This window comes from Theropithecus gelada, chromosome 16 (genome assembly GCF_003255815.1).
Source record: "Theropithecus gelada isolate Dixy chromosome 16, Tgel_1.0, whole genome shotgun sequence".
Lineage (NCBI taxonomy): Eukaryota > Metazoa > Chordata > Mammalia > Primates > Cercopithecidae > Theropithecus > Theropithecus gelada.
In genome coordinates this window covers 59,828-82,561 of record NC_037684.1, presented here as the reverse complement: position 1 = coordinate 82,561, position 22,734 = coordinate 59,828, and the positions used below count along the sequence as shown (strand labels likewise).

Here is a 22,734-nt window from a genome sequence, read left to right as displayed (position 1 = left end):
CACTGTGGGACTACATCGTGGACAGGGCCTGGCTCAGTGGCCCCATGTGCGCCCACAGTGACATGGCTGCTCTTCCAAACCCAACTCCCTCACTCTGGCCTCTTGCCTTTCCCACCACGTGCCTGGAGTGCAGAGTTCTGGGAATCTGGTGGCCCACCCTGTGCAGGGGGTGCTTGACCACTGTGTCTTACTCTTACAATTCATATACATTTGTTGTAGCTCAGAATGTTTTCACTGGGTCCTGACACATTTCACTTGCATACCTCTGGGCCACGAGAAGTTTTGGCATGTCTGTCTAGTGGCTCTGGTTGTCCCACCTCTGCACCCCAAGAGGCCCCTGCGGGCTAGGCTGGGGGCGCTGCCACACTGGGACAGGAGTGATGCCTGCTCTGTCCTTCAGATCCCTGGACTGTGATGGGCCCTCTGTGCCGCCTCTCCACTCCTTCACCCAGCAGGTCCCTGAGCACCCTGAACAGCCACACGTTTGGCCAGAAGCAAAAGGACCAGTGGGCACTTCCTGAGGCCGTGTCACTGTGCTGCCGCCAGCTTCTGTGCCCAAACAGGTGGCTTCCCTGGCCCTGAGCCAGGGCTCCCACCAGTGCCTCCAGCCAGCCCTCTGTGGGGCTGCCCTCCCACCGAGTGTGACCTCTGTCCGCAGAAGGGGGAGGGCAGGAGGCTGATTCCAGGTCAGGGAGTTGTTGGNCCAAAGTGCTAGGATTATAGGCGCTCGCCACCACGCCTGGCCAACTGCTATTAATTTTTGAAACCAATAGTAGTGTTTCTTAACTATTCTCTAACTTGGTGTGTTAGTCTGTTTCTGTGCTGCTATAAAGGAATACCTGAGACTGCATAATTTATAAAGGTTTAATTGCCTCACAGTTCTGCAGGCTGCAGAAGCATGGCTCCAGCATCTGTTTTCGGCGAGGGTCTCGGGAAGCTTCCAATCATGGTGGAAAACAAAGGGACAGCAGGCACGTCACATGGAGAGAAGGAGCAAGAGACAGAGACAAGTGGGGAGGTCCCGGCTCTTTTAAATAACCAGATCTCCCATGAACTGAGTGAGAACTCACTCATCACCAAAGGGATGGCCCTAAGTCATTCATGAGGGATCTGCCCCATGATTCTAATACCTCCCACTAGGATCACCTCCAACATTTCTGCTTCTTCTTCTTCTTTTTTTTTTTAATAGAGATGGGGTCTTGCTATGTTGCCCAGGCTGATCTCAAACTCCTGGCCTCAAGAGATCCTCCTACCTCAGACTCCCAAAGTGTTGGGTATTACAGGCATGAGCCACTGCACCTGGCCTGGAGGTCACATTTCAATATGAGATTTGGAGGGGACAAACATCCAAATCACGTAATTTGGTTTTATCTTTTGTCATTACGTTTAAAAATTATTTTACTACTGTCAAAACTTATGTCACATAGCATCTCTTCAGTAAAAACCTCCCTACACAGGTCAAGAGAACTTCTCAAAATTGCTATGAAGAAATTCATGCTTTTGTAGAATACCATATAATATTGATATGTTTAACCTCATTTTACAAACTAGAAGCTATTTTTCTAACAGAAAATATTATAAATATGCAAAACAAAATCATAGCCAAGAACATGTATCCATAAAACACAAACAAAACAAGCTGGTGAACTAGATATAACTGGATGTTAGCAAGATTTCTGCTGGATAAGCCTTCATTGATTTTGTTGTCTCAATAGTAGCAGATGCCAAAAGTTTAAAAACACATACTTGGGAAAAATGGATAATCTAGGGCATTTTTATCCAAATAAAGCCCTAGAAGTTGGCTTTTTATTTGAACTGGGGAAAGACCACTTTTATTTCCAGAGCTTGGTTCAAGTATAAGAGTACAGTTAGTATTAACATTCAGCAGACTATTATAGTTACAGAACTATTGCTCTCAGGCAGTTGCGGAAGGTGGGATGAAGAGTTACATATAATGACACTGGGGGCCGGCCTTGCAGAGAAAGGTTAGCACACAAAAGTGGTGCTGTACAAGGGAGGAATGGCACAGAACATTAGAAGCACAAGTACTTAAGGAGGTTATATATTCAAGCTTACCCAGTGCCCATGGCTGACAACTAGATCATCCCTCAGAAATTACATGAACAATCACACATTTTCATTTGAAAGTTAGTTTACAGTTTAATTCTTCTCAAACCCTTCCTAACACACCAAAGGAAAACAGTAAAGCAGCCAGATGCTACCACAAAATAGTATCTCTTAAACCACGAAACAATAGAAGAGTTGCCACAAAATGCCTATGTCACCCACCTATGGAAACCATTTATACCGAAGATATCATTTGGTCAGTTTAATCCAAGGATCTCTTTCCCTTAGGGTCAAATCAGAAAGCCCACAACGTCCCTCTAGTTCCAGTTTAGATCCCAAGGGCATTTCTTCTATTATATTTTCATTAATCTCAGAGATTACTACTTGAATTTAAAAAAGATTATCCAAGTATTATAACTAACACAAATTGAAGCATTTGGACTGTAGTGAAGAGGGCAATTAGACTGAGTTGGGAGACTTACGTGCTTTGCCTTGGTTTGTTCACATGTATTTGATAACTTTTTAAGGTACTCAATCTGTCTCAAAAAGTGTTTGATTCTAATTCAGAATCCTGGAGCCAGAATGTCTTGGTTGAAGTCCACTATTTGCTAGTTGTATGGCTTTGGGAAAGACAGTTACCTCTCTGTCCCTTGATGTCCTTACTTACAAAATAGGGATAACAAATACAATCTACCTCAGAGGACTGTTGTGAGGAATAAATAAATCAGTATGTATAAAGTACTGAGAAGACTGCTTGTCCCATAGTAAAGATTATGATGAGGCCGGGCGCGGTGGCTCAAGCCTGTAATCCCAGCACTTTGGGAGGCCGAGACGGGCAGATCACGAGGTCAGGAGATCGAGACTATCCTGGCTAACACGGTGAAACCCTGTCTCTACTACAAAAAAAAATACAAAAAACTAGCTGGGCGAGGTGGCGGGCACCTGTAGTCCCAGCTACTCGGGAGGCTGAGGCAGGAGAATGGCATGAACCCGGGATGCGGAGCTTGCAGTGAGCTGAGATCCGGTCACTGCACTCCAGCCTGGGCGACAGAGCGAGACTCCGTCTCAAAAAAAAAAAAAAAAGAAATTATGATGACTATAGGGCAAGGGCTATAGAGAGAGTACAGAGAATTTGATGGATTTACAGTATGTTGGAGGTAGAAATGGGATTTTCTGATGTGCTTGTGTGAGATGGAGGAAAGATTCTAGGGTGATTTTCTTTTTTCTTTTCTTTTCTTTTCTTTTTTTTTTTTTTTTTTTTTGAGACAGAGTCTTGCTCTGTCCCCCAGGCTGGAGTGCAGTGGTGCAATCTCTGCTTACAGCAAGCTCTGCCTCCCAGGTTCAGGCCATTCTGCTGCCTCAGCCTCCTGAGTAGTTGGGATTACAGGCGCCTACCATCACACCCAGATAATTTTTGTATTTTGGGTAGAGATGGGTTTCACCATGTTGGCCAGGTTGGTCTCGAACTCCTGACCGCAAGTGATCTGCCTCGGCCTCCCAAAGTGCTGGGATTACAGGCGTGAGCTACCACACCCGGCCTAGGGTGATTTTCAAGTGTCTGTTTTTTTGTTATTTTGTTTTGAGACCGTCTCACTTGGTCACCCAGTCTGGAGTGCAGTGGCGCGATCATGGCTAACTGTATCTTCAACGTCCCAGGCTCAGGTGATCCTCCCACTTCATCCTGCAGAGCAGCTGGGACCACAGAGGCTTGCCACCATGCTCAGCTAATTTTTTTTTTTTTTTTTTTTTTTTTTTTTTTTTTTTTTTTTGAGAGACTGGATACACCATGTTGCCCAGGCTGGTCTTGAATGCCCGGACTCAAGTGCTCCACCTGCCTTAGCCTCCCAAAGTGCTGAGATTACAGGCCTTAGCCACGTGGCCCTGCCTCAGGTTTCTGATTTTAGCAGTTTCTGATTTTAATAACTGGAGGATGGTGGTATCATTTACCGAGATGGAAGAGACTGAGCAAGGAAAGGTTTGGAGGCAGGAATCAAGAATTTTATTTTGAATTTGTTAAAATTTAGGATGACTATGAGCCATTCAAGTGAATATCTGAGTCCGGGGTTCAGCAGAGAAGTCTGATCTTGAGGTAAAAATTTGAGACTTGGATCAGCTTATAGTCCACTCATTCAGCAAATACTTACTGACCACCTATTGTCTGCTAAATATTGGGCTATGCACTGGGGTCATTGTGGTGAACAAGAGTGTTGTAGTTCCTGCTTTTATGGAGACTGACCACAGAATTAAAATAAAATAATATGAATGGCTTCTATTCGTTGAGCATTTTCTTTGTGCTGGCCACTGCGCTCAGTGCCTTACATGCACTTTCTCATCCTCTCAACAACCCTGGGAGGCCCATTTTATTTTCCAGACAATGATGTCACATAGTGTATTAAACCAGATAACTAGTAAGAGGAGGTGTCCAGATTTGAACCCAGGCAGTCTGTGGGAACTTAGAGATCAAGACTAACTTTACCTCACAGTGCCTGTGGTAAAACTGAAATCCCACACAGCTTGTAATCAGTTCTCCCTGTTCCCAAGCTCAGTGTTCTGTGCACTTGGTTAGATGACCTCTTAGTCTAGAACCCTCTGCTAAGAGACATCAGTCACCAGGCTGTACCGCCCTGGCTGATATGTGGCTGGAGGCTCAGCTGGTAACCTGTCCCTGTCCTCCATATCCCTAGGATTGTGCACCTGTGCCTGCGAAAGGCTGACCAGAAGCTGGTGATCATCAAGCAGATTCCAGTGGAACAGATGACCAAGGAAGAGCGGCAGGCAGCCCAGAATGAGTGCCAGGTCCTCAAGCTGCTCAACCACCCCAATGTCATTGAGTACTACGAGAACTTCCTGGAAGACAAAGCCCTCATGATCGCCATGGAATATGCACCAGGTGGGCCAGCCTCCTTATGGTGACCTGGCTGGAGGGGCCTCTTATCTCTGGGACAGGCAGACATAGATCACCTGGCTTCCCTCCTTGGAATGAGCACGGCCAAGGGTTAGAGTTCCAGTCCCAGTTATCTGACCCTGGCTAGCCCCTTCTCCTCTCTGTTCCCAGTGCCCTGTTCCATACCTAAAAGGAGGCCCGTTGGCTCATGCCTATAATCCCAACACTTTGGGAGGCCAAGGCAGGTGGATCATGAGGTCAGGAGATCGAGACCATCCTGGCTAACACGGGGAAACCCCATCTCTACTAAAAATACAAAAAAAAAAAAATTAGCCTGGCTTGGTGGCAGGCGCCTGTAGTCCCAGCTACTTGGGAGGCTGAGGCAGGAGAATGGCTTGAACCTGGGAGGCGGAGCTTGCAGCAGTGAGCCGAGATCGCACCGCTGCACTCCAGCCTGGGTAACAGAGCGAGACTCCGTCTCAAAAAAAAAAAAAGGAGAACGGTTGTCGTGGTGTGAGAAAGCCTGGATCTTGATTAGTCCTTTGGGCCACAGGCGGCACTCTGGCTGAGTTCATCCAAAAGCGCTGCAATTCCCTGCTGGAGGAGGAGACCATCCTGCACTTCTTCGTGCAGATCCTGCTTGCACTGCATCATGTGCACACCCACTTCATCCTGCACCGAGACCTCAAGACCCAGAACATCCTTCTTGACAAACACCGCATGGTCGTGAAGATCGGTGATTTCGGCATCTCCAAGATCCTTAGCAGCAAGAGCAAGGCCTACACGGTGCCTGGGCATGGAGGGGACCTCCAGGGTGCTAGAAGTCTTGAGGGCCAGGACCTAACCCTGCCTCCTCCTCTCCTGCTAAAACACCCTTGGCCCTTTGGCTCGTTTGGGTGGTCCTGCAGGAGGAAGCCCCTTGGCTTGCTTTGAGAAGAAGCTGTCCCCAAATGGCCTTATGTGCAGAGACCCTGGTCTTCCCTCCCTGCAGGGCTGTGATCCCAGCTTCTCTCCTGCAGGTGGTGGGTACCCCATGCTATATCTCCCCTGAGCTGTGTGAGGGCAAGCCCTACAACCAGAAGAGTGACATCTGGGCCCTGGGCTGTGTCCTCTATGAGCTGGCCAGCCTCAAGAGGGCTTTTGAGGCTGCGGTGAGTGTACGCACCCTCCAGGGGACAACTGGGAAATGTACTGCCTGCCCCAGCAGGCCTCAGCTCCAGCCACCTCAGGTTTCTCCTCTAGCTGAGTCATGTCTCTCCCTTATCAGATTACCCCAGGGGAGGGCTATGGGTGTCCCTTAGACTATGGATTTCTGAGAGTACATCTTGCCTCCCATTAGACTGAGGGCTCCTGAGGGCAGGGCTGTGGCTTTCCCAGGAGACCCTTCCAAGAGCAAGACTTGAGTTTTCCCAGCATCCTGGGGTTTCTGAGGACATAGCTGCATCTCCCCTATCAGACTAGGGATCACTGAAAGCCAGGTTGGACTCCCCTATCAGTCTGGGAGTCCCCTCATCAGACTGAAGTCTCTTGAGGGCAAAGCTGTTATTATCCCAGGAGACCAGGGGCTGGAGCTGGGGGGTGCTGCCCTCACTTCCCCAACTTCCCAACCTGGTGCCTTCACAGAACCTGCCAGCACTGGTGCTGAAGATCATGAGTGGCACCTTTGCGCCCATCTCTGACCGGTACAGCCCTGAGCTGCGCCAGCTGGTCCTGAGTCTACTCAGCCTGGAGCCTGCCCAGCGGCCACCACTCAGCCACATCATGGCACAGCCCCTCTGCATCCGTGCCCTCCTCAACCTCCACACCGACGTGGGCAGTGTCCGCATGCGGAGGCCTGTGCAGGGAGAGCGAGCGGTCCTGGGTGGCAGGGTGTGGGCACCCAGTGGGAGCACAGGAGGTGTCGGGCAGAGGGAAGCCTGGGGCAAGTCCTCCCTTACTGCATGTAGGAATGTCAGGAGGGTCTGTGTCCTTAGGCCCCCATCTGTCCTACAGGGCAGAGAAGTCCGTGGCCCCCAGCAGCACAGGGAGTAGGACCACCAGTGTCCGCTGCAGAGGTAAGTGGGAAGAGGCCGCCAGTCCCCATGGACGCCACACCATTCCTATCAGTTTAACAGTCCCCATGTGCTGTACCTGCAGGTATCTCCCGGGGACCTGTGAGGCCGGCCATCCCACCACCCCTGTCATCAGTATATGCCTGGGGTGGTGGGCTGGGCACTCCCCTGCGACTGCCAATGCTCAACACAGAGGTGATCCAGGTAGCAGCTGGGCGCACACAGAAAGCCGGCGTCACGCGCTCTGGGCGTCTCATCCTGTGGGAGGTGAGCAGGCCAGTGGGTGGCCTGGACGTGTGGAGGTATAGATCCACAGCAGGGTTAGGGTGCTCAGGCGCTGCCCATCCACCTGCCCCTGCAGGCCCCACCCCTAGGTGCAGGCGGAGGCACCCTCCTCCCTGGGGCAGTGGAGCAGTCACAGCCCCAGTTCATCTCGCGTTTCCTGGAGGGCCAGTCGGGCGTGACCATCAAGCACGTGGCCTGTGGGGACTTCTTCACTGCCTGCCTGACTGGTGAGCTGTCGGGCCTACCTTGTGGGACCTGCTCTAAGGCCCCACAGAGCACCTTCTCTCTTCTCTTGCAAACCACGCACTTAATGAATGCTTCTGTCTACTAGTTATGGAGTTATTGCTTCTGGCAAGTAACTATTGAGGAGATTTCCTTACACAACCTCCTTTACCCTACGGACGGGCCTGGCAAGGCAGTCATTATATTATCCTCATTTGACAAGTGGGGACGCTAAGGCTCAGAGAGGGTGTCACTTGTCCAAAGTCACATACGTTTGAAGAGACTCGTAACCTTTTCTCTTCCTATCCCGTCCTTTCAGCCCTGGTCCCCAACTTTATTTTGCTGCTGCAACCCACTAGAGGACCAGGCTATCTGGAAAGACTATTTAACTTCTCTCCCTTCTCCTTCCTCACTGCCCTTCTCTCCAGACCGAGGCATCATCATGACGTTTGGCAGCGGCAGCAATGGGTGCCTAGGCCATGGCAGCCTCACTGACATCAGCCAGGTGGGTGTCACATGTACTTTGGAGAGGGGGAAGTGGGGAGATGGCGGGGAGCCCACATCTGAGAGCTGACACCAGATTGGGGGCAGGGGAGTTCCCAGCAGCCACAGGTTCCTCTAGATTCCCAGATGCACCTGCCCTGGGCCACCTACATCGGGGGAAGTACAGAAAAACCAGGCTTCCCCAATGGTTGTCCACCTGGCAGTGTGTATGGCTGGAGTTAAAGACATAGCCACCTCTTGAGAATGTGTATCCTCCAGCTTTGTCCCTACAGGGGGTGTTGAGGCCAGATGGCTAGTCCCAGACCCTTTGCCCAGTTTCTCCTTGCTTCCTCTCCTCTCTAGCCCACCATTGTGGAGGCTTTGCTGGGCTATGAGATGGTGCAGGTGGCCTGTGGGGCTTCTCACGTGCTGGCCCTGTCCACTGAGCGAGAACTATTTGCTTGGGGCCGTGGAGACGGTGGTAAGCTCCAGCCTCTAGGCCCCATCTCACAGCATCCTCAGCCATGACTTGCTCCCCTTCATACCCACCTTCCACCCCACAGCACATTCTCTCCTCCCTCTTTTCTCTCAAATTCTCTTCATTCATTCAACAAACCTTTATTTTACACCAACTGTGCACATGCTGTGCTGGGTGCTGAGATGAGATGGAGATGTGGCTTCCTTCAGGTGTTTGAGGTAATGAAGGAAATTTCATTCAACCACCTATTTTTTTATTTTGAGACGGAGTCTCGCTCTGTTACCCAGACTAGAGTGCAGTAGCGTGATCTCAGCTCACTGCAACCTCCACCACCAGGTTTAAGCAAATCTTCTGCCTCAGCCTCACAAGTAGCTGGGATTACAGGCACCCACCACCGCACCCAGCGAATTGTTGTATTTTTGTAGAGACAGGGTTTCACCATCTTGGCCAGGCTGGTCTTGAACTCCTGACCTCATGATCCACGTGCCTCAGGCTCCCAAAGTGCTGAGATTACAGGCGTGAGCCACCACGCCTGGCTCATCCACCAGTTTTTATTGAGGTCCTCTTTGGGTCAGGCATCAGGCTGGGCGTTGAAACTAGAGATGACACTGATGGGTTCCTGTCTTCCTGGAGGACTCAGTCTAGTAGGAGAAAGATGACATTGCCAGCATGCCCGAGAACAGATAGCATCAGGGCTACACCCCGGTGCAGAGGTGTGGAACTCAGTGAACAATAATGTCAACTGGAGGAGAGAGATGGCATCTGAACAGGGCTTTATAAGAAGGAGGATTTTGAGTTGGCGCGGTGGTTCACACATGTAATCCCAGCACTTTGGGAGGCTGCGGCAGGTGGATCACGAGGTCAGGAGTTTGAGACCAGCCTGGCCAACATGGTGAAACCCTGTCTCTACTAAAAATTAAAAAATTAGCTGGGCATGGTGGCTCATGCCTGTAATCCCAGCTACTCAGGAGGCTGAGGCAGGAGAATCGCTTGAACCCGGGAGGTGGAGGTTGCAGTGAGCCACGATTGTACCATTGCATTCCAGCCTTGGCGACAGAGTGAGACTCGGTCTCAAAAAATAAAAAATAAATAAAGGAGGATTTTAACCAGCAGAGGGGCCTAGGAAAGGCATTTGGGACTGAGAGAACAGAGAACTCATGCTGTTCCCTCCCCTCAGTGGGCCCTCCTCATCCTGGCGTCACCCCCACTAAAGCTCAAATTAACTCCTTCTGGGTTTCTTCTCGTAGGCAGACTGGGACTAGGCACCAGGGAGTCCCACAGCTGCCCCCAGCAGGTGCCCATGCCCCCAGGACAGGAAGCTCAGCGAGTTGTATGTGGCATTGACTCTTCCATGATCCTCACTGTGCCTGGCCAAGCCCTGGCCTGTGGGAGCAACAGGTGAATAGGTCATCAGGGTGACTAACCTGCCTCCGGCTCTCCTTGGCTGTGAGTGCTCCATCCATCATTGCCTACCTCTCACCAAAGACCAGAATTGAGGGGGTTGAGGGTGGTATTGGTTCAACCCAGGGTGGGATCTGTCTCCTGGTGCACCAGCTCCTGCCCAAACTGTCTGTCAGTTGGATTTGGCTTCTGGCTCTGCCCTCAGGTTCAACAAGTTGGGCCTGGACCACCTCTCCCTGGGGGAGGAGCCTGTCCCTCACCAGCAGATGGAGGAGGCCCTGAGCTTCACACTACTAGGCTCTGCACCCCTGGACCAGGAGCCCCTGCTGAGTGTAGACCTGGGCACTGCTCACTCAGCTGCTGTGACTGGTGAGCAGGACTTGGGCTCTGGAGGCCAGAGGGGGACTCATGGTCTCCTTGGTACCCTGTTGAAGCACCCCTTTTCTTCCTCTCCCCCATAGCCTCGGGTGATTGCTACACTTTTGGCAGCAATCAGCACGGGCAGTTGGGCACCAATGCTCGCCGAGGCAATCGGGCACCCTGTAAGGTCCAAGGCCTTGAGGGCATCAAGATGGTAATGGTAGCCTGTGGGGATGCCTTCACCGTAGCTATTGGGGCAGGTGAGGACTGAGCATGGCGGGGGCAGGCAGTGCCATGAGCAGTGCGGGCTGAGGGTTGCTGCTGAGGGCCACTGGACTCTGGAGCCTCCCAGGGGCCATCCTGGCAATGTGGGAGGGGAGATTCTGCTCAGGCTGTGCCCACTTCCCACTTCCCTCCTGGGGATTCTTCCTGGCAGAGGGTGAAGTGTACTCCTGGGGCAAAGGGGCCCGAGGTCGACTGGGAAGGAGGGATGAGGATGCCGGACTCCCTCGGCCAGTGCAGTTGGATGAGACACACCCTTACACAGTGACTTCCGTGTCCTGTTGCCATGGAAACACCCTCCTGGCTGTTCGCCGTGAGTTTTAACTTTTCCCACCTCACCACACAACCCAGCTGACCCCTGCCCACACTCCCACCCCCCGTGTTCACAGATGCCTGCATCACCAAAAGCATCTTTAGCCCTCAGATAAAAATAGCTGAAGCTGCGGTTAAAAAGCTCAAAGTTTCCTGTCCCGGGTGGCCAAGGCGGATGCTTCTTGGGCCTCATGGAAGGGCTGCCTCCACTGCTCCCCAGGGGGCTCACATGCATTCTTTCTCCTACTGCTGAGTCCCGTTGATGCTGAACCTCTCTTTCTGGCCTAACAGGGTCCAGAATCCAGGGCCCAGTAGGAGTGGGAGGTGGGTGATAATTTCTGGAGGCACTGCCCTCAGAAGCTGCAAGGGTTTCTCTTTGATACCCTCCAGCAGTCACAGATGAGCCGGTCCCCCCCTGAGGCACCTGGATACACCTCTGGACCACCCTGATACTGCTTCTCCTCTGAATGTTCTGAAAAGTGCAGGTGCCCAAGGCATGACTGTTGCAGCCGTCTCCTAGATTGGGTCATCACGGGGTATCCGGGCTGGCAAAACCCCTGCTCTGCTTTTGGCCTTGGATATGGAAACCTCAACCACTTTGTTCTCCCACCACCTCTTTGCCTTTCCTACCCCTTCCTCCCTTCAGTCAGTGTCCCCAGGATCCAGCCTGGCTACAGTTAGAAGGCAGACCTAGCCTTTGGAAGCAGAGCCTTGCCATAAAAAGGCTGAAGGCAGCTGTAGCTCCACACAGACCGTGCCCTTTCCCCCAGCCCAGTTAGAAAATAAGTCTGGGCCGGGGGTAGTGGCTCACACCTGCATACCCAGTGCTTTGGGAGGTCAAGCCAGGAGGATCCCTTGTGGCCAGGAGTTGTAGACCAGCCTGGGGACCATAGCCAGACCGCTGTCTCCACCAAAAAAAAAAAAAAAAAAGAGAGAAGAAGAAAATAAGGCTGGGTGCGGTGGCTCACCTGTAATTCCAGCACTTTGGGAGGCCAAGGCGGGCGGATCACTTGAGGTCAGTAGTTTGAGACCAGCCTGGCCAACATGGTGAACCCTGTCTCTACTAAAAATACAAAAATTAACCAGGCATGGTGGCGGGCGCCTGTAATCCCAGCTACTCTGGAGGCTAAGGCAGGAGAATCCCTTGAACCCTGGAGGCGAAGGTTGCAGTGAGCCGAGATCGTACCACCGCACTCCAGCCTGGATGACACAGCAAGACTCCCTCTCAAAAAAAAAGGAAAAAAAAATGTCTTTGGTGCTCACTGGGACTGTCTCCATGCTTTGGAGCAGGGCAAGCCAGGGCCTGCCTGGACTGACCATTAGGCCTGCCTAGCTTCTGCATAGCCTGGGGCAGGGCAGTCCCCGGGAGTGCTGCCATCTCCCCCACACTTTCATCCTAAGGCAGGATTTGCTCGATGTCTGCTTGCCTCTTTTCCCCAGCACGAGGACAGGAGCCACTACGTGTCTGCTGCAGAAAAGATCCGCGCTGCAGATTGTCCGTCACCCCATGCCTTTCTCCAGAAACACTTGAGAGAAAGGGTAGCTAGTGGGACCAGACTGGTTTCTCAGAGCACAGGAAGTAAAGCCAATAAAAATATCAGCTGCCTGCTGGAGTGTGGTGTCTTCAGGGGTGGGTGTGGCGACCAGGCACCCCAGGACTGGGCTGGGCGCGACCTCGGTGGCAGGGCTGCGGCCAAGGGAGGAATGTGGGCGCAGCCGGCGGCTGGGGTCGAAGTTCCTCTGGCCCAGCGCCCAGTCCAGCCTCCCCGCCCCAGCTGGGCTCCCCGGAGCTGGTTGCCAGGCTTCGGCTGCCTAGCACCTGGAAGCTGGGGCCCCGGTTCCTGGGCGGCTCACGGCCCCGGAGGCCGAGCTGTTGCCTCTAGAAAAGAAAACCTTTGTAGCGCGGCCCGTCCCCTTTTCCAACCCGCACTCCCCCAGGGCCCGAGAAGTGGATACACGCTCTCTCTCCCCCAGGGGAAAGAAAAGCCCATGCTCCGGTGGGTGGGCGAGACTGGCGGTGACCAGACTCAAAGGCCTGCACTCGGAGGTGGGCGGGGCCGCTGGGCGCGCATTAGGACCGCGCGGCCGCGGCCCCGCCCCCTCTTCCGGCGGGCGGGCTTCACAGCCGAGCCCTGGCCGCGACCGCCAGTCGGCGCCGCCCGGAGCCGGGAGCGCGGCTCCAGCGAGGCGCGGGCTGTGGGGCCGCCGCGTGCCTGGCCCCGCTCGCCCGTGCCGGCCGCTCGCCCGCCATGCCTGGTTTCGACTACAAGTTCCTGGAGAAGCCCAAGCGACGGCTGCTGTGCCCACTGTGCGGGAAGCCCATGCGCGAGCCTGTGCAGGTTTCCACCTGCGGCCACCGTTTCTGCGACACCTGCCTGCAGGAGTTCCTCAGGTGCGGGCCGGGGAGCAGGGGCCAGCGGGGGCGGGGCGGGGCGGGGGGCGCCGCCTGGGGAGGGGCTCGGGCCCGGGGCACGCCGGGCCTTTGTCTGCGCTGCGACCCTGTGACCTCAGGGGCGCCCCGTGACGTCACGGGGAGGGGTGACGTCACGCCCCGAGGGAGGCTTCCCGCAGGAATCCGAGGGGTCGGGGCGGGTCCCACCTGCCTGACCTGGGGCGGAAGACCTCGGCGCCTTCCCGCGGGGTGGGAAGGGGAAGAGGCCCTTCCCCCTCACTTGAGATCCGGCGCGGCCTCAGCCTTGAACTTTGAATCCTGGGGGAAGAGGACAAAACCCGCTCCCGCCGCAGCACTTTGAGTCTCCGGAGATTTCACCCATCTAACCTCTTGTGATTCTTCGAACGTTCAGGGAACGGTAGCTATTGTTCTCCCATTTCACAGATGATGAGACGAGATTCAAAGAAAGACTGCGACTTGCCCAGGGTCACACAGTTACTTAAAGGCTTGACTAGGATTTAACCCCGGGCTGCTTATGATCACACAATGGAGGAAGGACTGAATCTTCCCCCGAAGGACCCTCTAGGCAGCTCCCCTCTCTCTCCCGGGGGCTGGAGCAAGGCGGGTGGTCCATAACTCGTGAAGAAGGGGGACGCACTCGTATCGTTACTGCACTCCCACTGTCCCCTCAGGACGCAGGTTAGCCATTGGCTCTTGGGAATCCGTCAAGTTTCTGGGCGCCCTGTGGTGTCTTGAATCTCTCCTGCCCACGCAGGGGACCACTCAGGCCCGGGTGTGGGAGGCAGGGTGAAGGAGCCCCGACTCTTCGGAGGTCATGGCCCCAGAGCGCAGGGGAAGGCCGGGTCGGCCACTGCCTGGCTGTTTGCTGGGCCGAGGGGATCGAGGGCCCGGCAGGGAGAGTACCTCTGGGGCGCGTGCCCCCGGTGCTCCCTCCGTCCGTGCCTCCCTCCCTCGCTCGGTCCTCCGTAGCTCCTACTGGCGGAAGTCTCAGCAGGCCCTTTGTTTTCTGTTCCCCACTGCCTGGGCCGGCTCCTGCCCTCACATATGCTCCCGCACAAGCTGCAGGACTGCCCCCTCCCCCCCGGCAGTGTACACATTTACTCTCCTACAGACACAGCCCCATTGTCTCCGCCACTGCTCTTCCCCGGCCCTCTGGGTTCCAGATGAGGCCAGCTGAGCCCTCCCAGCCCTCCACAGCAGACCCACCCTGACTGCCGCGGGGAAGGAGCGGGGGAGGGGGCTGTCAGGCCCGATTCCTTCCACCACCTTCTTGGTCCCCCTCTGCCCCTCCCCCTCACGGAAATCCCCTCTTCCTCTCCCACTCCCACTCCCACACCCCCTCCCCCCATCCTGTCTTCTTCCCGGAGCCTGGGCCTCCACTGCACAGCCTGGAGCAGCCTCTGCCCTGCCTCTCTCCCAACCCCCAGCGCCTGAGCTGTGCTACTGAGGCTTCTGAAGAGGAGAGAGGTGCTCCTCACCCGCCATGGTACAAGCACAAGTGAGGGTGTCCACAGCCCTGGCTGGGCCCCAAGCTGCAGGCTAAGCTTCTGTCTGAAGCCTAGGGACTTGCCTCCATCCCCCCCTTTCTCCTAAACCACTAAGTCAGCACATTCCTGAAGAAGCCAAGTGGACCCCCTCCCCCTGGACCCACCCCTCTTTCCCCACTCCTGCCTGAGCTGTTAGGTTGGTCCAGGAAGGCTGGTTGCCCTGTGGGCAGACACACCCCTTCAGTGCCTGCTCTTGTATTGTCCTTGGCATTGAAGTATGGCCATTGGTAGTGAGGTCAAGGGGAGGAGGTGGGTGCTAGAAATCCTTGGGGCAGTTGGGGCATGGACTGCCCAGGTCCTGGAGAGTGCCTCTAGAACTGGGCTTTTATGTGGGCTGTGATTCTGCCTTGCTCCCTGCCTGCCTTCCACCTACCTGACTCAGACCTGCCAGGAATGCCCTGCCCCAGGGCCCTGAGTCCTGCTGGGTGAGCTCTAGCTCTCCCTGAGCCATGCCAGGCATGTGTGACTGGCCCTGGCTGGGGTCAGCAAGGGCGTGTCGACAGAAGCATGCCAACAGGCTCCTTGGGTGCTGACAGCCAGGTGGGGTTTGGTGCAGGAGAAGGCGGGCAGCTAGCAGGAGGGGACGGTCACGAGGCTTCAGAAGCCCACTGAGCAGTGCCCAGAGTCATAGCTTTGCTTGCTGGACATTTTCCCTTGCCCCAGCTGCTTTTCCTCATGTGTGTGGTGTAGTAGAGCCTGTCTGAGCTGTGGAGTCAGACACACGTAGCCAGGTACTGCTTCACCTGTAAGTCTATTTGTTTCATCTGTAAAATGGGGGCATTCCACCCCTTCTCAGAGGCAGGTGGCAAGGGCCGGGTGGGAGTGTAAACAGGTGCCAGGGAGCATGCCTTTCCTCCTCTTTTCTGTGGGAGACACACCCTCAAAGGAGCAGAGCAGGCAGGGTAAGGTGGCCGCAAGCTGACCTTTGCCCTGGTTCTTGGCAGAGGACCTTCCTGGGGACTGGGCAGCCCTGGCACTTAATCTCAGCCCATCCCTGTTCCCCCTCCCAATCAGCTTTCAACCCAGCCAGTGAAAACTAACCTAGGGGGAGGGGGTAACTGTGCAGCATATTCCTTCCCCAGTCCAGCTGCCATCCTGGGGGAGGGGGTGCCAGCTGCCACCTGTTGGCCAAGTCCTGACTGAGGCAGCTGTCTGTGCCTCCTCTAGGCCCAGATCCCCCTTCCCAGGACAGGGGCTGGGGTCTTTTGGGATCCTGGGGAAGTAGACCCCTCAGGCCTCTGCTTGCCCTTTTGTCTCACCTGGGCTGGTTGGAAACCGGTCTGGTGAGGAAGGGAGGCTGCCTTGGTGGAGGGGGTGGGGCCAGGCCTCCCTTTCCTCTAATGAGAAGCCTTGACCCTGCCCCTCCCCCATTTCAGTGAAGGCGTCTTCGGAGGGGGTGGGGCCAGGCCTCCCTTTCCTCTAATGAGAAGCCTTGACCCTGCCCCTCCCCCATTTCAGTGAAGGCGTCTTCAAGTGCCCTGAGGACCAGCTTCCTCTGGACTATGCCAAGGTGAGTCCACACTGCCAGGAAGAAGTCCAAGCACAGTCTGTTGCCCTTGGAGGCCAGAGCTGCTGGCAGCCAGTGGGCTCAGGGCCAGTGTCAACCAAAAGCCTTGGGATGGTGCGCCCCCCACAAAGGTAGCCTGTTCCCTCCCACCAGGCCAGTTTGCAAACGAGGCCTGTGTTTGCCCTGGAGGACAGGCACAATGCCCAGCCTGTAGGGGTGCACAGAGCTGCTCTGTGCCCGCAAGAAGTGCTCCCTCCCCTTCCGGTGGCGAGCCAGACCTGTGGCTGAGGGCCAGTATCCCGCCACCAGGGAGAAGGAAGCAGAGCCCCAGGGACATTGAGCAGGCTGATTGGCTGCCCCTTCAAAGGAAGCGTCCTGTGCAGGCATGTTAGGACCCAGCATCAGAGCAGACGCTGCCTGCTGTACCCTTCATTCCTGGACTCCGAGGGGCAAAGAGCCCGAAAGAGGCTATTACAGGCTCCAAGGTAGAGCCAGCCCAGTTGGGGCTGGAGGTGGGAACTGGGCACTGCAGTCAGCTCTGATCCTGGCCGGTTCCCCTATCCTCACCCCCAGATCTACCCAGACCCCGAGCTGGAAGTACAAGTATTGGGCCTGCCTATCCGCTGCATCCACAGTGAGGAGGGCTGCCGCTGGAATGGGCCACTACGCCATCTACAGGTGAGGCTCTGATGTGAGGGGCTGGCACCACCTCGCCCTTGGCAGGCACTCATTGCAGCCCATCCCACCAGGGCCACCTGAATACCTGCAGCTTCAACGTCGTTCCCTGCCCTAATCGCTGCCCTATGAAACTGAGCCGCCGTGATCTACCTGCACACTTGCAGCACGACTGCCCCAAGCGGCGCCTCAAGTGCGAGTTTTGTGGCTGTGACTTCAGTGGGGAGGCCTATGAGGTGGGTGGGGTCTGGCTGAATGTGGAGGAGGGGTACCTGATGGCCTAGGCATCCCTTAACTCAGCACCTCTGACATTTCCACAGAGCCATGAGGGTATGTGCCCCCAAGAGAGTGTCTACTGTGAGAATAAGTGTGGTGCCCGCATGATGCGGCGGCTGCTGGCCCAGCATGCCACCTCTGAGTGCCCCAAGCGCACTCAGCCCTGCACCTACTGCACCAAGGAGTTCGTCTTTGACACCATCCAGGTGAGGCCCTTCCTGAGCTGTGGTTGCAGGGCAGGTGACAGGGAGTCAGGATATTGACTCCTGCCTCTCTGCCTCTGTGGCCCCAGAGCCACCAGTACCAGTGCCCAAGGCTGCCTGTTCCCTGCCCCAACCAGTGTGGTGTGGGCACTGTGGCCCGGGAGGACCTGCCAGGCCATCTGAAGGACAGCTGTAGCACTGCCCTGGTGCTCTGCCCATTCAAAGACTCCGGCTGCAAGCACAGGGTGAGACGCCCCTTCTCCTGTCGGCCCCCTTTTGCTCTTGAAGCCCTAGACAGAGGCTCAGCTTCCTGATGCCACTTAGGCCTTGGTGGTCCCTGCTGTGCTGCTCTGAAACCCTCAGTCCTTCCCTCTGCTGGCCAGCTCCAGCCTCTTCCTAACACCCTCTGTCTTCCTCACATAGAGCTGGGTGCCTGCTACCCTGTACCCACTCTCCTCTCCTCTCTTCTCTGGACCTTCCCCTACTGATAACTCTCCTCCCTTCCCCCATGGCCTGGGGCTTTGTCAACAGTGCCCTAAGCTGGCAATGGCACGGCATGTGGAGGAGAGTGTGAAGCCACATCTGGCCATGATGTGTGCCCTGGTAAGCCGGCAACGGCAGGAGCTGCAGGAGCTTCGGCGAGAGCTGGAGGAGCTATCAGTGGGCAGTGATGGCGTGCTCATCTGGAAGATTGGCAGCTATGGACGGCGGCTACAGGAGGCCAAGGCCAAGCCCAACCTTGAGTGCTTCAGCCCTGCCTTCTACACACATAAGTATGGTTACAAGCTGCAGGTGTCTGCATTCCTCAATGGCAATGGCAGTGGCGAGGGCACACACCTCTCACTGTACATTCGTGTGCTGCCTGGTGCCTTTGACAATCTCCTTGAGTGGCCCTTTGCCCGCCGTGTCACCTTCTCCCTGCTGGATCAGAGCGACCCTGGGCTGGCTAAACCACAGCACGTCACTGAGACCTTCCACCCCGACCCAAACTGGAAGAATTTCCAGAAGCCGGGCACGTGGCGGGGCTCCCTGGATGAGAGTTCTCTGGGCTTTGGTTATCCCAAGTTCATCTCTCACCAGGACATTCGAAAGCGAAACTATGTGCGGGATGATGCAGTCTTCATCCGTGCTGCTGTTGAACTGCCCCGGAAGATCCTCAGCTGAGTGCAGGCAGGGTTTGAGGGGAAAGGACGATGGGGCATGACCTCAGTCAGGCACTGGCTGAACTTGGAGAGGGGGCCGGACCCCCGTCAGCTGCTTCTGCTGCCTAGGTTCTGTTACCCCATTCTGCCTCCCCCAACCACCACCCTCAGGTGCCTCCAATTGGTGCTTCAGCCCTGGCCCCTGTGGGGAACAGGTCTTGGGGTCATCAAGGGCTGGAAACAAGTGACCCTAGGGCCTGTCTCCCTTCTTGGGTAGGGCAGACTTGCCTTGGTGCCGGTAACACAATACCCGGACTGAGGTGCCTGCTCAGGTGCTATGTCCCAAGAGCCATAGGGGGGTGGGAGTTGGGGATGGAGAAAGGGTAGTACAAAGAGTCTGTCTTGAGATCTGATTTTTTTCCCCTTTCCCTAGCTGTGCCCCCTCTGGTTATTTATTTCCTTAGTGCCAGGAGGGCACAGCAGGGGAGCCCTGCTTTTTAATAAACCTGGAATTGTATTTATTAATTTGCTTCCAGCCTGACTTACCTGGGTTGGTTAGGGCCCTGGGAGGCTCAACCAAACTGAAGGCAAAGAAAGGACCAGTCAGAGAAGGGCCGCTGCCTGGGTCTGGCCCCAAGATCCAGCTGCCCTGCTGGCTCGCCCTCCGATGGACGCCAGGGAAACTGCATCGGGCTTTGTGTGAAAGACGGTCCCTGCAGCTGCCCTCTGGCGATGAAATGGGGGAGGTGTATGGCCTGTATGTTTCGTAAGGCTGGAGTCCCTGGTCAGCCATACCAGACTAGTGCCTCTGCCCTAGGCAGGTCTTTCTTGGTCTAATGATAATAGGTACTGACACTGCTAAGCACTTTACGTGCATTATTATTTTACTGAAAAGAACTGTCAAGTGAAATACTTTTTATCACAATAACTGGCTTTGTGGGCTCTAGAGAAGAGTTCATGAGGCAATGCATGTTCTTGTCGCAGAGTAAGTGCTTAGTGAATGCTTTTTTTTTTTTTTTTTTTTTTTTTTTTTTTTGAGACGGAGTCTCGCTCTGTCACCCAGGCTGGAGTGCTGTGGCCGGATCTCAGCTCACTGCAAGCTCCGCCTCCCGGGTTCCCGCCATTCTCCTGCCTCAGCCTCCGGAGTAGCTGGGACTACAGGCGCCCGCCACCTCGCCCGGCTAGTTTTTTTGTATTTTTTAGTAGAGACGGGGTTTCACCGTGTTCGCCAGGATGGTCTCGATCTCCTGACCTCGTGATCCGCCCGTCTCGGCCTCCCAAAGTGCTGGGATTACAGGCTTGAGCCACCGCGCCCGGCCGTGAATGCTTTTTAACTCCGAACCCCAGCCGCATCCAGGGGACTGGATGTTGAGCACAAGGGGCCTTCAAGATGTTTAAGGCACTTGGATTTTCTTCTGTCTCTCATCGGCCTTTCTTATGGGCCTCTGTGGGTGCGTGTGATTATCTACGTTTCACTGATGAAACACAGAGGAGTGACTGACTTATCAATGATTCTTCTGCGGGTTCGGGCAGGGCCCGGATTCTGTTTTAACTCCAGTAGTCCCTAGAAGTTGTAGCTTCCTCTAATTTTGGCAATAGGTGTGGGTCGTTGTGCTTGCTTTTGGCAAGTTTCTGAGCGACGTAGGTCCTCCATTACCCTCACTGGTGAAAGCCAGCTCACCTCCCAGATTTACTGTAAAGATTAAATGAACTGGTCAGTACACGGTGCTTTACTGTCTTGCCTATCCCTGAGAAGAGGCTGTTATGTACAAGAATCAATAGTAAGGGAAGGTTCAAGGGCTGTAGTTATTTCTCTTCCCACGTAGAGACCGAGGGGTTTTTTTTTGAAAAAAAAAACCTCAGTCTCTGCTGCATATGACTAGCTACTCGGGAGGCTGAGGTGAGAGGATGGCTTGAGCCCAGGAGGCAGAGGTTAAAGTGAGCTGAGATTGCGCTACTGCATTCCAGCCTGTGTGGCAGAGCCAGACCCTGTCTCAAAAAAAAAAAAAAAAAAAAAAAAAAGGCCTTGGGCTGGGCACAGTGGCTCACTCACACCTGTAATCCCAGCATTTTGGGAGGCCGAGGTGGGCGGATCATGAGGTCAGGAGATTGAGACCATCCTGGCTAACATGGTAAAACCTCATCTCTACTACAAATACAAAAAAAAATTAGCTGGGTGTGGTGGCATGCACCTGTAGTCCCAGCTACTCGGGAGGCTGAGGCAGGAGAATCGCTTGAACCTGGGAGGGGGAGGTTGCAGTGAGCCGAGATGGCTCCATTGCACTCCAGCCTGGTAAGAGGGAGACTCCGTCTCAAACAAACAAACAAAAAAGCCTTTATTGGGTGACAGGACTAAACCTCGGTGAGCCAGGCTGGGGAGCTCATCATCTAGCCCAGTCTTTTCAAAAACGTCAAATTGACCTATGTAGGGAGAAGTGGGGCCCTGGCTGAGAAACTAGAGCTGGGCCTCTTCACCAGATAAACCTCTTGGTATGGTGATGCCTGGAGACTGGTAGAGGCAGCCACGGGCTCCAGCAGCATAAATGCTTTCAGGCAACAGGCTGAAACACCCTTCCAGAATCCCAGCTACACACCTGACCGGGCACAGTGGCTGACGCCTATAATCCCAGCACTTTGGGAGCCCGAGTTGGAGATCAGCCTGGGCAACAAAGGGGAGATGCCCCATATCTACAAAAAAATACAAGGACCCGGGCACAGTGGCTCATGCCTGGAATCCCAACACTTTGGGAGGCTGAGGCGAGCGGATCACCTGAGGTCAGGAGTTTGACACCAGCCTGGCCAACGTCCGTAAAACACAGTCTGTACTAAAAATGCAGAAAACTTAGCTGGGCTTGGTGGCGGGTGCCTGTAATCACACCTATTTGGGAGGGTGAGACTGGAGAATCGCTTGAACCTGGTAGGCAGAGGTTGCAGTGAGCTGAGATCACGCCACCGCACTCCAGCTTGGGCAACAAAGTGAAACTCCATCTCAAAAAAAAAAAAAAAAAAAAAAAAAAAGCTGGGTGTGGAGGCACACACCTGTAGTCCCAGCTACTTGGGAGGCTGAGGCAGAAATCACTTGAACCTGGGAAGTGGAGGTTGCAGTGAGCTGAGATTACTCCAGCCTGGGCAACATGGTGAGACTCCGTCTCAAAATAAATAAATAAATAAGCTGGGCACTTGTGTCAAACTTGGGCTCCTCTGCTGCCCAGGACACTGCCACTGCATGATTCCGGGGGTAACATTCACATAGTCTAGATGGTGCCTTCTAGAGTTGTGTGCAAACAATGGGGGCTGTTAACCCCATACTCTGCAAGCCTCGCACACCTGGCCCTCATTCAGTGCTAGTCATAACTTGCAGATTTCAGGCCATGTTCTGCAATGAAAGTGTGAGCCGCACTCCCCAAGGATCTACCTCAGCCCAGGAAGCACTGTACTTTACTGTCTAGCTCTATGCTTTTAGGCCGACTGCAGATCTTATCTGACACAGGCAGAAGACAGCTTTCTTTCACAGAGGTGGCATGAGGCATAAAGGAGTCAAAACACTTTCACAAAAGAGCACCCTGGGCCGGGCACAGTGGCTCACGCCTGTAATCCCAGCACTTTGGGAGGCTGAGGTGGGTGGATCACAAGGTCAGGAGTTCGAGACCAGCCTGACCAACATGGCGAAACCCCATCTCCACTAAAAATACAAAAATTACCGCCTGGGCACGGTGGCTCACGCCTGTAATCCCAGCACTTTGGGAGGCTGAGACAGGTGGATCACGAGGTCAGAAGATCAAGACCATCCTGGCTAACACGGTGAAATCCCGTCTCTACTAAAAATACACACACACACAAAAGGCTGGGCCCGGTGGCTCACGCCTGTAATCCCAGCACTTTGGGAGGCTGAGGCAGGCGGATTACAAGGTCAGGAGATAGAGACCATCCTGGTTAACACAGTGAAATCCGTGTCTACTAAAAAATACAAAAAATTAGCCGGGCGTAGTGGTGAGCGCCTATAGTCCCAGCTACTCGGGATACTGAGGCAGGAGAATGGTGTGAACCCAGGAGGCGGAGGTTACAGTGAGCCGAGATTGTGCCACTGCACTCCAACCTGGGTGACAGAGCAAGACTCCATCTCAAAAAAAAAAAAAAAAAAAAAAA

General features: G+C 54.6%; 2 protein-coding genes across 2 annotated transcripts; both read left to right on the top strand.

Moving 5' to 3' along the window:
* Window positions 1-414: 414 nt before the first annotated feature.
* Window positions 415-11,647, top strand: NEK8 (NIMA related kinase 8). The gene is made up of 15 exons (XM_025361724.1): window positions 415-563; window positions 4,752-4,957; window positions 5,505-5,737; window positions 5,971-6,102; window positions 6,575-6,783; window positions 6,944-7,005; window positions 7,088-7,269; window positions 7,364-7,514; window positions 7,938-8,014; window positions 8,356-8,473; window positions 9,718-9,868; window positions 10,077-10,240; window positions 10,333-10,491; window positions 10,668-10,826; window positions 11,216-11,647. The coding sequence occupies exons 1-15, from the start codon at window positions 415-417 to the stop codon at window positions 11,242-11,244; spliced, it is 2,181 nt and encodes a 726-aa protein (XP_025217509.1). The 3' UTR covers window positions 11,245-11,647.
* A 1,304-nt stretch (window positions 11,648-12,951) lies between these two features.
* Window positions 12,952-19,113, top strand: TRAF4 (TNF receptor associated factor 4). The gene is made up of 7 exons (XM_025363062.1): window positions 12,952-13,217; window positions 16,244-16,295; window positions 16,866-16,970; window positions 17,042-17,203; window positions 17,288-17,449; window positions 17,536-17,691; window positions 17,978-19,113. Exons 1-7 carry the CDS (start codon window positions 13,075-13,077, stop codon window positions 18,608-18,610), a joined length of 1,413 nt encoding a protein of 470 aa, XP_025218847.1. The 5' UTR covers window positions 12,952-13,074; the 3' UTR covers window positions 18,611-19,113.
* Window positions 19,114-22,734: the final 3,621 nt, after the last annotated feature.